This window comes from Dromiciops gliroides, chromosome 3 (genome assembly GCF_019393635.1).
Source record: "Dromiciops gliroides isolate mDroGli1 chromosome 3, mDroGli1.pri, whole genome shotgun sequence".
In the NCBI taxonomy this organism is placed as follows: Eukaryota; Metazoa; Chordata; class Mammalia; order Microbiotheria; family Microbiotheriidae; genus Dromiciops; species Dromiciops gliroides.
The window spans coordinates 560,861,533-560,875,742 of NC_057863.1; the positions used below are offsets into that span (position 1 = coordinate 560,861,533).

The 14,210-nt window shown below is 38.0% G+C and overlaps 1 protein-coding gene across 1 annotated transcript in view; it reads left to right on the top strand.

Moving 5' to 3' along the window:
- The first annotated feature begins 7,827 nt into the window (after positions 1–7,827).
- Positions 7,828–14,210, top strand: part of CCDC83 (coiled-coil domain containing 83) — a 56,311-nt gene continuing 49,928 nt past the window's right edge. The window contains exon 1 of the mRNA XM_043993711.1: positions 7,828–7,910. Within this exon, the coding sequence (XP_043849646.1) occupies positions 7,828–7,910 (83 nt within the window). The remainder of the gene's footprint in view (positions 7,911–14,210) is intronic.

Below are 14,210 nucleotides of genomic sequence, written 5' to 3' on the forward strand. Positions count from 1 at the left end.
CCGTATACATTGCGCTTCTAGTTCTGTTCATTTCACTCTACATCAGTTTATATGAGTCTTCCCAGGTTCTCTGAAACCATCCCCTTCATTATTTCTTACAGCACAGTAGGATTCCATTCCATTCCATTTATATACCATAACTTATTCAAAGCCAGTCCCCTGTTTATGGATGCCCCTTCATATTCCTATTCTTTGCCACCTCAAAAAGAGCTTTTGCATATCCTTAGAGTTTGTTTGGCTTAAGACTAATCCCTCCCTTAAACAACTCTCCCACCAATCCCCTCTTCCCCTTTCTTCCCTTTCCCTTTTGAGTAAGATGTATGTTTGTGCCCAATTCTGGATGTGTGTGTATTCTTCTCTCCTTTGACCAGTTCAGATAAGTGAGGTTCATGAGTCCCTTTCTTCTTGTTTTTATAGATGTCTACTAGCATGCCCTACTTATATGAGTTAATTTTCCTTTCCCCAATATATTCCTCTTTTCCTCTCTTTCTATTCTTCTCTTAAGATCTTTAAGACATTAAAGAAAAACAAGACACTCCCAGGGCTTCTCTCTTATTAGACTCACTCCCAACCCATGATGATGCTAGGGTTCAGTGGGGACTTATTTCATTTAGAATGTAAGCAGTTTATCCTACTTCAGTCCTTTATTATTGTTGGCTTTTGCTTACTTTTTTATATTTCCCTTAATTCCTGTGTTTGAATTTCATACTTTCTACATAGCTCTGGTATTTCCATCAGGAACACTTGAAAGTCCTCTATCTAATCAAAGATTCATTTTTTCTCCTTTAGGATTATATTGCTTTTCTGGGTAGGTTATTCTTGACTGATAGTCTATATTCTTTGCATTCCAATATGGTATCCCAAGATCTTCTCTCCTTGAAAATTAGGGTTGCCAAATTGTGGAAGATCTTGACTGAAGATCCTTGGTACTTGAATTCTTGCTTTTTGACTCTTTTCAGTATTTTTTTTTCTTTTAACTGACTGTAGCTTTGTATGTTGGTTATGATGTTTCTGGAAATTTTCATTTGAGGATTTCTTTCATTAGGTGACTAGTGGATTCTTTTTATTTCCACTCTGTCATCTAGTTCTAAGATATTTGGGAAGTTTTGATATTTATTGAAATGTGATATCTAGGCTCTTGTTTTGGTCTTGGTGTTCAGGTAGTCCAATGACTCTTACATTTTTTTTTCTCCAATGGTTAAAAGAGAAGCCATTGGCTCCATGAGACAACAAGAAATAATAAGGCAAAGTCTTGTTGTCTCATGGAGCCAATGGCTTCTCTTTTAACCATTCTAATTTTCAAAGAGCTTGTTGCTTGAGCAAGGTTTGACCTCTTAGACTAAACTGTTAATTCCCTTTGTAATTCTTTCTTCCATAGCTCTAATTTATATTTCATTTCCCTCTTTATCACTCTCATTTCATAGGCAAAACTTTGTTTAACTTTTCTGTTTTAACTTGTCTCATCTCTTTCAGGAGTTCTACTTGAGTTTGTGGCTAAGCTTTGTTTTTCTTTAAGGCTTTGCTTGTACAGGTTTTGGAGTCATTCTTTTCTTCTGAATTTGTGTCTTGAGCATCCCTGTCACCTTATTAGCTTTTTATGGCAGGATTCTTTTTGTTGTTACTGATTTTTGCTCATTCTTCCAACCTACTTTCTGACTTTAGACTTGATGTTAGGACCAGACCCTGTGTACTTCTGTAGGAAAGATCTGGGCTGGTTCTGTTGCTGCTTTCTTGGGATATTGAGGGTTGTATTCTTCTAGGATCTCAGAGACAGCTGAGGTCAAGGTCCCGCAAGCTTTCAGTACTCCCAAAGTGGTTTAACCCAAGGTAGAGTCTAATTGTTGTTCCCCAAGTCTGAGCTCTGCAAATTCCTGATCTGGGTTTATGCCTGAACAAACAGTAGACTGCTATCGGACACAGTCACTGCCAACCAGCTGGGATGCTTTGCTGATTCAGAGTGACAGAATTATAGGCTCTCCTTTGGTCTGGAATTCTTGCCCGGATCATTCCTCTTCGTGTGTGTGTGTGTGTGTGTGTGTGTGTGTGTGTGTGTGTGTGTGTGTGTGTGTGTTGGGGGTGGGGAGATGTTAAACTTGTGTGTGGTTTTAAGAGTCACACTACTGCTGCTTGCTTCTGAACCTTCTCCTTTCTTGATGCTCTGCTTAGGGCCACCCCACTCAAGAAGGCCACCTTCTGGTTCAGATCTCATCAGTTTGTTCTGGGTGTGTGACCTGGAACTGGATAGTGGGCAACAAAGCTACCAGTTATCATCTGTGTTTTTCAAGGTACCTCGGTATGGTTTGAGAGCTTCCCTGGTAAGGATCTAGGACCTCTGCTTGTTCGGGTGACTAGCCTTTCCCAGCACTGGAATGCTGAATGTGACTCTCCCGGCCAAACCACATCCCCAGTGTCCACAGACCTCTCTTTCTGTCTCCCTATGCCAACCTGGTCTGGAAATATGATTCATTGTCTTGGATTTCCCCATCAGGAACAGGTCTAGTGTGTTTTTTGGATCTGTTTAGAGGAGTTTTGGAGGAGAGCTCATTGTGCTGCTTCCTTCTATTCCACCATCTTGGCTCCACCTCCACAAAAATAATTAATAAATGCTTATTGATTGATTTAGGAAGGTTAGATAATCTAACCTATGCCTGTGTAATATTCTGCCTATAGTTTATAAAATCTACTCCCTTTTTTTTTTGTTTTAAAAATCAGGATATTTGTCCTCTACTAGTCCTATGGTTCTTTTTCTGTTCTCCACATCCTTTCCAAGATTACTGAATGGATCAGCAATCACATCTGACATCACATTTATTTCTTTCAGCATTCTGGGATGTAGATCTTCTGGGTCTGATTCAGTTTGGCTGAAATTATGACATGTTTTTAGCTTCAAAATAATATTATATCTTTTTCAGATAATGAGCCATTACCAGAGGATGCAAGAATAGAGATTTGGGTTTTTGTTTTACTTTCTTGTGTTTTTCCTCTATGCTAAAAATTAGGGATTTATAGGGCAAACAGAATATTATTAGATAATTCAATGATTTGAATGTCAATTTATATTACTGATTCTTGTAGTAAGATGTACTTTTTGTTATGGTTTATACCTTTTATAGTGTGGGTAAATCAAATTGCTTAGATCGTATGCTCCATATCATCTGTTCAGACTCAGAAATGGGATTTTATGGGGTTTAGATCCCCTAAGTGGTATAGTAGATGGAGTACTAGACCTGGAATTAGGAAGACCTGAGTTCAAATCTGACCTCAGACACTTACTATGTGACTTGGGACAAATTGCTTAACCTCTGTCTGCCTCAGTTTCCTCATCTGTAAAATGACACTACTAATAGCACCTACCTCACAGGATTGTTGTATCAAATGAGTTAACATTTGCAAAGAGCTTATTATAGTGTTTTAGCACATAGTAGCCACTATATAAATGATAGTTATTGGTTTTGATGCTATTATTTTTTTGTCATTAAAGATCAGGTGAAGCATCCTCAGATTCCCTAATGCCACTATATATGAAACTGGTCAAGGACAAGGTTAGCTTTTACTAATAAAGCCTATGGTCTACCAGACCTCTGCCTCAAAGACTAATCTAGGATATGTAAATTAGACTATATGTATAAAGTTGGAGTTTGATTTAATCAACCAATCATTCAATCATCTTCCCCTGCTTAAAGTAATTTTTATCATAAGCAAGTGACTCAATTAATTAAAGACATTCACCTAGGTATGAAAAGTCCTTGAAAATTATTGGATGAAACATAGTGATGTTCCACAGGAATTGTATGAACATTGGCTGAAGAGATTTGATTCTACACATAATCTTGGATCTTCTACATAAAATAGTAATCCTGTTTAGGAACTGAGTTTTAAAGTATTTGGCAGTGTAAAGGAGAGAGCTATTCTAGTCAAACTCCTGAGAGGGACAGGAGAAGATGATCCTGGATCTCCTCCATCCTCCTCTACTTTGACCAGAATAGGATCTGGTCAGTTCTGTAGGGCCAGAGGATTTGGACTTCTTGTTCTTATGCTAGCAGCTTCTTCCAAACAGCAGCGGCTGAGAGTAATATCTGCATTAGGAGTCAAGAAAAAAATTGGGAACATTGAGGAAAAAAGCAGTTTCAAAACCATAATAAACCCAGAAGAAAGCTATATCATGCCGAAAGGACTTCCAGCTGCTAGAAGCTGTTGAATTAGCCCTTTGCCACATATGCTCTCTAAGCTTGACTCCACTTTCCCCTAGACAAAGTATATACTGTTGATAGTTTGTCTAAAGGTCTATGGGTGGAGGAAGAGGAATGTTTTATAACAACGGTTCTTACTATACCACATAGTAAATATACATTGCTAAAAGTTAATTCCATCTGGCTAATTTATAGGAACTGATAAACAATAGGAAGAAGCACACTGGTAGGGGCTTGTGAGCTTTGGCATTAGAAAGACACTTCCCAATACTCCATCACTATCCTAGAATCCTGAGGAAAAACATAGTAGCCACCTTTGACCTGACCTACCACTGCAAGTGGGGATTGAAAGAGTACCTCCAGAGCATACGTTCACACACACACATGTATGCACAATCTATACATATAGAAACATGTGTGTATAATATACATGTATTTATATACATACATGTGCTTATGTGTGCTACTATTTATAATAATCTTGCATTTACCTGGAGGTATTATTATAATTTATCTCCCTTGCTTGTGAAAAATCCTAACATCAGTGTCCATCCCAACTTCCACACTTCACCTTACATAGAAGCAGGGGCAATATGTCCTATTTTTTTTAAAGCGATTAACACCTCTTCTCAACTATCAGTGTTGGTATTAAACATACAACAAGGGTGTAAGTGGCCACCAGAGGTTTTATTTACAATCATTATTTTGATCTAATTGGACCAGCCTAGTGATGAAGGTTTTCGGTGATAATTAAATGAGATACTTATTGTATAAAATACAATAAGATAACTTTACTAATAACAAAGCTTGTGTGTATATATATATATATATATTGTGCATATGTATATATACATACATACATATACAATATTTCTCTGTCTTCCTTTTAAAGTTCTTTTTTATTAGATTTATAATTTTGATTAGATTTATAATATATGGAAAAATGCATTTTACTAGCCCTTTCTGGGGCACTTCTTCCTGACCCCAAACCTCTTAATTTCCCATATTTAATATATATTCCAGAACCCATAAGCCGCTTTTTTTTCCTTATGTGTCCATCTTTTGAAAAGCTTCATGTTGTAATTAGTATCTGATCCATAAGACGCACATATTCATTCTTATATATTTAATCTAGTTCAAGGAGAGTTGTGTCCCAGGATGATATAATGATACCATGCTATTTGAGAGAACTCTGAGTACAGACATGATCAAGGAGCATTTATACACTTTGAAGAGTAATTTCTACAATTATTTTTGGTTTAACACATGCATATAAAATATTACTCATTAGGAAAGAATTATTAATCTCAAGGAAAAAACCTCAAAGAAAACTATTCTTGTTAACAAGACAGGCCAAAGCACATAATCTCAAGGCCCTTCAGATGTAAAATCCTAACCAGTTGCAAATCTCTAAACAAATGGCTATATTTCTGTCATTACACTTTCAGAATAAACAGCATTTGGTTCCTGTGTTTCTGTTAGCATGGTCACAGTGGAACTTGAGGACTTAATTTCTTAGGTTTGTGAAAACAGACTTCTCTCTTCCTCCCTGCCCCCCAAACCACCCTCATGCCCCTTTTAGAAAAACTAAAAAAGTATTTAAACATTAGTCTAGCTTGAAGCCTTTGGATTAATATGAAAGAGAAACCTTTGTCAGTGTTTCTTTAACTATCAATTCTGAAAAAGCATTCTGCTTCCTTATCTCCAACCCTGCCCAAGAAAAGACTACTCCCTGAAGAAATTAGGGTGGTGACTTGATAAGGGCTCTGGACACTGGCCTGATCCACCTAAAACCAGTAGCCTCTTTCTTAGGCCCTGTGGAGATTATAGGAGTTATTACCTAAGAGAAGGAAGAAGAAGCCTTTTTGATTATTTCAGTTAATGGGAGTATCTTTTGGTTTTTTGTACTTTTTGAGTGGTTGGAAAGGAGATACCTCCCAGGAGGGAGTCATTGAAGAAAAATTGAATAATTGGAAGAAAATGTTTCTCTATATGGGACAAAAGTTAAGTGACAATTGTTCTGTTGAAGCAAATTGTTAACAACGTTTTCCTTATCCTATGCTCTATGACTATTTTGTTACATTGTAAGATGTTCCTTATTCAAGGATATTTTGGGGATATTCTAGGAATCTTACAGTATATTATGATGTCATAATGAGTTGTCAGAGAGATGAGCATTAGGACGTTCTTTCATTTTGGTCATTGCTCTCTCTGAGCAGAAAAATGCTTAGATTTAGAATTTTAAAAATTAATTAAAATTATTTATTCTTAGACTTGTTCCTACAGTGTGAAGTGTAGAATTTTCTTCTATTAGTGAAAGAGCTTGCTTCCTCTTGTTTTGGTTTTTTTTTGGGTTTTTTTTTGCTGGGCAATGAGGGTTAACCTCTTGGTATTTTGAAACTGGCATTGATCACCACTGTCAATATTACCTGAGGAGAAGAGAAAGATATGTATAGAAAGCTTGTGAATGCTTATCAAAAGCAATAATTTGGGACAGCTAGGTGGTAAAGTGGATAGAGCACAAGCCCTGGAGGCAGGAAAACCTGAGTTCAAATCTTCCTCAGACACTTACTAGCTGTGTGACCCTGAGCAAGTCATTTAGCCTCAATTGCCAAAAACAAACAAAAAAGTAGTTATTATGTATTAGGATAATAACTAGAATTTGATAATACTTTAAAGCATGTAATATGCTCTACATACCTTATCTCATTTGATACTTTAAAAAAAATCCCTGTGAGGTAGATTCTATAGGCATTATTTTCCCTGTTTTGAAGATAAAGAAGCTGAGGCTCAGAGACATCATTACTTGCCCACTGATTGATCACTCAACCAGTGAGAATCAAAGATGAAATTCAACCCTAGGCCTCTTCTCACTTATATATTCAATTCAAGCACTCTTTCCACTATATCACAATACCAAATCTGTATAACTAGTATATTTACCGATAGGCCTATAACAATAATTCTCAATCTTTTTGGTCTCAGAATCACATAGTATACTCTTAAAAATTATTGAAGATATGAAAAGAGCTTTTGTTTATGTGGATTTTATCTATTGATGTTTACCATGTAAGAACTTAAAGCTAATAGAATTTTATGATATTAATTTAAAATAATGATAAATACACTACATATTAACATAGGTAACATTTTAATGAAAATACGTTTTCCAAAACAAAAAATTTAGTGAGAAGAGTGATGTTGTTTTATATATTTTTGAAAATCCCTTTAATGTCTGAATTAAAAGATCACTGAATTATTAACTGCTTCTGCTTTCAATGTATTGCAATATGTTGTTTTGGTTGAAGTACATGAAGAAAATCTGGACTCAAACGGATGTGTAGTTGGCAAAAGAAGGAGTACTTCTAATAGGCAAATCTGGATCATAAATATGTAGAGAGAAAACAGAGAAGTACTTTAATAGGCAAATAATGTTTTAGTATTATTATGAACATAGTTGTGACCTCATGGACTCCCTAAGAAAAGTCTTAGGAACCCCCAGGGGCCTGTATGCCACATTTGGAGAACTACTGGTTTACAAGAATGAAGAACATAGTTATGGATAATGATTGTTTTTTCCTGTTTCTTTCTATTAGCTGTATTTCTTGGTAGTTGGAATATTAGTATAGTCTGAAGTATGGGGAAAAAGAAGAAAAAGGAGATCCAAGATGGACCAGCAGAAACGAACGCTCCTGTCAGCGAAGCACTTCTAGAATATCAGTAAGTTTGAATTTTGAATTGAAATTGTTTCTTGTTGTAGTTAGTTTTTTTTTCTTGTTGTAGTTATCCCCCCACTCCTTTTTTGGAGGTAATTGGGGTTAAATGACTTACACAGGGTCACAACAGTAAGTGTTTGAGGCTGGATTTGAACTGAGGTTTTTCTGACTCCAGGGCGGGTACTCTATCCACTGCACCATCTAGCTGCCCCAGTTTTATTTGTTTGTTTGTTTAACCAATCATTTTAGGACCCATAAACCATAAGACAAATGACATCTCAGATTTCCTGATTCTATACATTTGAGAGGATGTTTTATTTGAATGAATTAATATGGCCCTATTATTTCGGTATTTCAAGAATCCCAGGTTTTCTTGGTATGGTTATTGCCTCTACCAATGCAGATGCAGTATGACAAAGAGAGAGAGAGAGAGAGAGAGAGAGAGAGAGAGAGAGAGAGAGAGAGAGAGAGAGAGAGAGAGAGAGAGAGAAAATGAATTTTTTTTTTTTGTCTTTTGGGGAAAATCAACATAGTTTGTGAGATGAAAGACAACAGTTTGGATGATTGTACATAAAATAGCAAATGGGCATTTTGAGAGCTAATATTATCTCCATATAACTACTATAGTAACTAAATATAAAATGTTTAGTATCAACATCTGTTTGTTGTTATTGCGTGTCCTTCATTCTCCAAAAGAACCATGACTTTGGGAGGTGATGTCATGACTCACAGTGAATTGGATTTAATTTGTACCCTCTATGTATATTCCTTCTGTCTGCCCAAATAGAGATACAGTTCTCAAGAGTTATAAATATTATCTTCCCGTGTAGGGATGTAAACAGTTTAACCTTATTGAATAACTTTTTTTCCCCTTCAGGGCCAGTGCTCTATGTACCGTGCCACCTACCTGCCCCATCTGTTTAGATATGCTATGTTAGGGGGACAGCTTAATGGCACAGTAGATAGGGTACTGGGCAAAGTCAGGAACACCTGAGTTCAAATTCAGCCTCAGACACGTACTAGCTGTGTGACCCTGGACAAGTCACTTCACCCTTTTTTGCTTCAGTTTTCTCATCTGTAAAATGGGGATAATAATAGCACCTATCTCCCAGGGTTCTTGTGAGGATCAAATGAGATAATAACTGTAGTAAAGTTCTTATCTCAGTGCCTGGCACATAGTAGGCTCTAAATCAAAATCAGCTGTTGTTGTTATGCTGTCACTGTATGGCATTTGAATTAGCTGGATATTTCCTCTCAGGACCTTCTCATGGATCAGGTTTCTTGAGAAACTGCTACTAGATGGTGTTCTTTTCATTAGCAGTCTACATGGCTTTGGATAAGTAAGTTATAGAATATTTAGATTTTATTCCACAAACTCTTAAGATAAGCTCTTCGTTCATCAACAAAAGCATTAAACTACAATAAATAAGAAGATATAGAATAGGATTTTGAACAGTTAATCTATGTACCTCTCAGTAGATAGAGAAACTGATGGTTTTTCCAAGAGAATGAAATATAGTTCAACACGTATTTATAAAATTCCTTATATTTATTCATTCAACAAGTACTTATTAAGCTTACCTCCTCTGTGCCAAGTTCTATGTTAATCCCTAGGGACACAAAGTCAAAAATCAAACAGTCCCTTCCTTCCCTAAAGAAGTTTATATTCTATTGGGGTTTTGAAAAGAGACAACATATGGTTGTTGACCTTTGTTCTTAAAGAGGACCAAAATGACATCACTCCACTGGGGTCAGGGTACAGTGGGTCTGACTGTGGCTGATGAGCTGGGAAGGCTTTACCACAGGTCAGGCACAACTAGTCCATATGGAGACAATATATTACATAGAAAATTAAATACAAAATATTGACAAAGCAATTATTCTGTGCATGGCTTTGTAATAGGCATTGAAGATAAAAAGGGCAGATATAACTAACCGATATCCCAAGTACCCCCCAAGAACCTGAATTCATACTCATTGGGTTTGATTCTGGGAGTTAAGAGGAAGAAAGTTGTTTTCTCTCTGGAAAATCTCCTTAGACACTCAGGATGTTGCTCATATCTAGAGTTTCCCAAATGCTTAGCAGGTACAATATAGTCTTCATCCCAAAGAAAATGCACAAGACACAAAAGATTCAAAGGAACAAAAATATATAAAGCACTCAAATAGTCTTATCAATTCCCTCACCCTGGGAAGGAAACTGACATCTTGATATTCCCATGAAATATTTCTCTTCTCAAAGGGGCATATATAGTTCCTTTAGGACTCATAGTGCCACCCTGTGGTTTAGATTACCATAAGAAGGTAACATACTTTGGGGGCTATGGAACAAACAGTCTACTTTGAATCAGACTGGCCCTGTCCTCATAACCTACTTGCTTTGCTTTCTAAGTAGGATTTTGCATCACAGCTAGGTGGCACAGTGGATTAGGACATTGGCCTTGGAGATGTGAGGACCTGAGTTCAAATCTCACCTCAGACACTTACTAGCTGTGTGACCCTGGGGAAGTCACTTAACCCCAGTTTCCTTAAACATCCAGAGCCATCTCCAGTCGTTCTGATGCATATCTTATCACTGGACCCAGATGGCTTTGGAAGAGAGAGTGAGACTGGTGACTTTGCACAGCCCTTCCTCACTTAAATCCAATTCAGTGCAAGTCATGACATCACCCCAATGTCATGGTCCTCTTTGAGAATGAAGGACAAACAACAATAAAAGGATGTTGCGTGTAATTATATGGATTATCCTCTTCTTTCTCCAAGAGCACACCACATCAGTAAATCTCTTTACAGAGGGTCTGATCCTAAACTTTTGAACTTGGAATTGCCCACAAGCCATTGCCCAGAAAAAGCTTTTTCTGATTTCTCCAAAGTTAACAACAAACAGTTACCTACCTGATGATCTTTTCTCAGTTGTGTCCTTTCTTGACCTCTCTGCTGCATTTGACACTGTTGAATACCCTTTTCTCCTAAGATACTCTCTCTTCTCTGGGTTTTTAAGATACTTACAATCTCCTGTCTGACCACTCCTCAATCACCTTTGCCTGCAAGTCATCCATGTAAAACCCCTTAACTAGGGGGGTTCCTAAGGTTCAATCTTAGGTCTTCTTTTCTTCCCTCTCTATACTTTCTCTCTCTAGAAAACCATATCAGCTCCCATGGGGTTAATTACCATCTTTAGGAAGAGAAGTCACAAATCTAGTCCATCTCTCCCCTAGCTACAGTCCTGCATAACTGACTGCTTATTGAACATTTAAATCTCGATGTCCCAGAGGCATTTAAAATCAATATGTCTGGAACTCATTATTTCCCCCTCCCCAGTTGTACCCATCTTTCAAACTTCCCAGTTTCTATCAAAGACACTGCCATTTTCCCAGTCTCCTAGGTTCATAACCTTGGTATTATTCTTAACTCCTCATTCTTCCTCATCCAACATCACCAATCAGTTGCCAAATCTTGCAGTTTCTTACCCATACAATATCTTTCATGTTCCATCACCTTTCTACCCAGACATCTGCCATCTTAGTTAAGAACCTTATTGCCTTTTGCCTAGAGTATTTCAATGGCCTCCTAATTGGTCTCCCAATCTCTTCCCATTCCAATTTATCCTTCCCCAAAGCTGCCAAAGTGATTTTCCTAAAGTGCAATTCTGACCATGGGACTCCCCCTACTCAAACAACTCCATTGCTCCTAGGAAAAAATATAAATTACCCTGTTAGGCTTTTAAAGTCCTTCACAATAGAGCCCTAACCTATTTTAACAACTTGATTATACATTACTCCCCTTTATATACTCTGTATTCTCACCAACTGTTCTTCTCCCTGCTCCTCATACATAATACATTCATCATCCTCCCTTTGCACTAGCTTCTCCCCAAGCCTCAAATGCACTCCCTCCTTACCTCTACTTCAGAGAATCCTTCTTTTCTTTCAATAGTAGCTCAAGCACTTCCATCTATAGGAAACCTGGCTTTAAGATAAATGTGGTTAACCATTGCATTGATTATTTCTATGGGCATTTCATGGTTAAGGCAGAGAGAGAGAGAGAGAGGGAGACAGACGATAGTAGAAGGAGCACCTAAGAGGAGAGAAAAAATAGATTTTACAAGTACAATATTGTGGGGACCAATTTTTAATTGGGGAGTGTTAGCTAAGCGGCTTGCCACAATATTGGGGCAAAGAAGGAGACCAGCAGCCTCCCTCAAAACAGAACAGGATTTATTTTAACAAGAACAAACTTAAACACACACACACACACAAACAGGATCAGTAGGTTCAAGGGAAAGGAAATAAAATGGGGAAAGGGAAATTATACAACCCGAAAAAAATATCACCACCCAGGAATCAGCTGAGAATACACAGCAGAGCTCCTATTGCCTTCCAGCTTCCAGCTAGAATGTCGAATTCTCCTCCCCAATCCTAGAAAACCCCACACAGCCCCCAGCCAATTGGATGGCCGCTCTGACAGTCACATGACTGCCCTCACTAGGCTTCCAATCATTACAATTTTGCCAGGCCCATGTAGGCATTGGTGAGTGGTGATGACGTGGGGTGCCAGCGCCATGGCAACAGCTACAACCAGTGGGTGGAGCACCGTGCGGTTTGCGGAGCCCCAGGCCAGTGTGAGCCAAGGCATAAAAACCTCAAATAACAATTAATTCTTTACAATATATATTTGGCCTGAGAAATTCTCTGGCTTGGGCCTCAAGCTATAGAAAGAAAATTGTTGGCACACTTTTTTACAGCTTCCATGGGTAACTTCCCAAATATTTCTAGGCAAATCAGTTAGCAGTTTTGAGCTAGTCTTCTCTAGCTGGTGCAGTAATAGGTAATGGGGGGGGGGGCGCGGCCTTAAGTCAGAAAAACATGAACTCAAAGCCATCCTCAGACACTTACTTAGCTTAATTTCTGTTTGCCTCAGTTTCCTCAACTGCAAAACAGAGATAATAGCAACACCTGCCTTCAAGGATTGTTGTGAGGATCAAATGTGATAATATTTGTCAAAAGCATTGCAAACCTTAAAGCTAGTTAGCAGCAGCAGCAGCAGCAGCAGCAGCAGCAGCAGTTCATTTCAATCTTCCAACCACCTGTGCCTTTCTAAAGTCTAAAATCACAATACTTTTTTGGCTGCCCTATTACACTGGTAGCTCATTTTGACCTCATAATTCAATAAAACTCATATATTTTTTTCAGAGAATCTGATTTCTATTTATATTCTCTTTTCAGATAATATCTTTAAAACACATGACCGGCATATAGTAGGTGCTATTATAAATGCTTATTCCCTTTTCTTCTCTCATATGTTTCCCTCTCCCACATCGCTTTGAAAGAAAAACCACTCCTCCAAGGGAGATGATGATAAGAACGATGGTGATAAATATCTAGAATGTATGTAACACTCTAAGTTTTACAGTGTCCTTTATAAATATTATATCTCATTTGATCCTCACAACAACTCTGAGAGGTAGGTTCTATCATTATCTCCATTTTTTACATATGAGAAAACTAAGGCAGACAGAGGTTAAATGGCTTATCTGAGGTCACACGCCCAATCTGAAGCTGGATTTAAATTCAGGTCTTCCTGACTCCATGTTCAGTGCCCAGTCCATTATTCCACCTCTGGGAAATTCATACCCAGCTCACTAGGAGGGAAGAGCGCTGCCCACACAAGAGTAGGGGCAAGTGTGAGAAAATAATTATTAATAATGGATTTCTAGTTGAAACCCAGATATTAGTTTTAACTGCTCTCTGCCCCTCACTGGAGGAAGCCCTGTCTGGGATGAGCTCAGGTGAACCAAAGGAATGCAGATTGATTCTTCTGATTAGCAAAGGGAAGATACAACTAGAGCAGGAATTTACCCTCTCTAAAACCACCTCTCAATTCATGTCAATCAATGGAGCTAAATGATGCTATAACCAATTAGCTTAGATTTAGGTATGGTGACCTTCCTCTATCTAAGAGGGATAAAAGCCCTGGGCATACCAGGGTCATTCTCTTCTTGACTCTCTTACTCTCTACATGCCCCCCCCTTCGCTATTTCTCTCTCTCTCTCTCTCTCTCTCTCTCTCTCTCTCTCTCTCTCTCTCTCTCTCTCTCTCTCTCTCTCTCTCTCTCTCTCTCCCTCTCCCTCTCTCCCTCCTCACACTCTTGCCTCAATACACTGGGTATGTAATTGTTTAGGCCTGTAAGCCTGTGACTAGTGGGGAAGTTAGGGAGACACACGGTCAATACTTTAATGTGATGTTAATTATTAATAAATGCTTACTGCCAAAACTGGTGCAATATCCATTTACTATAATTTAGT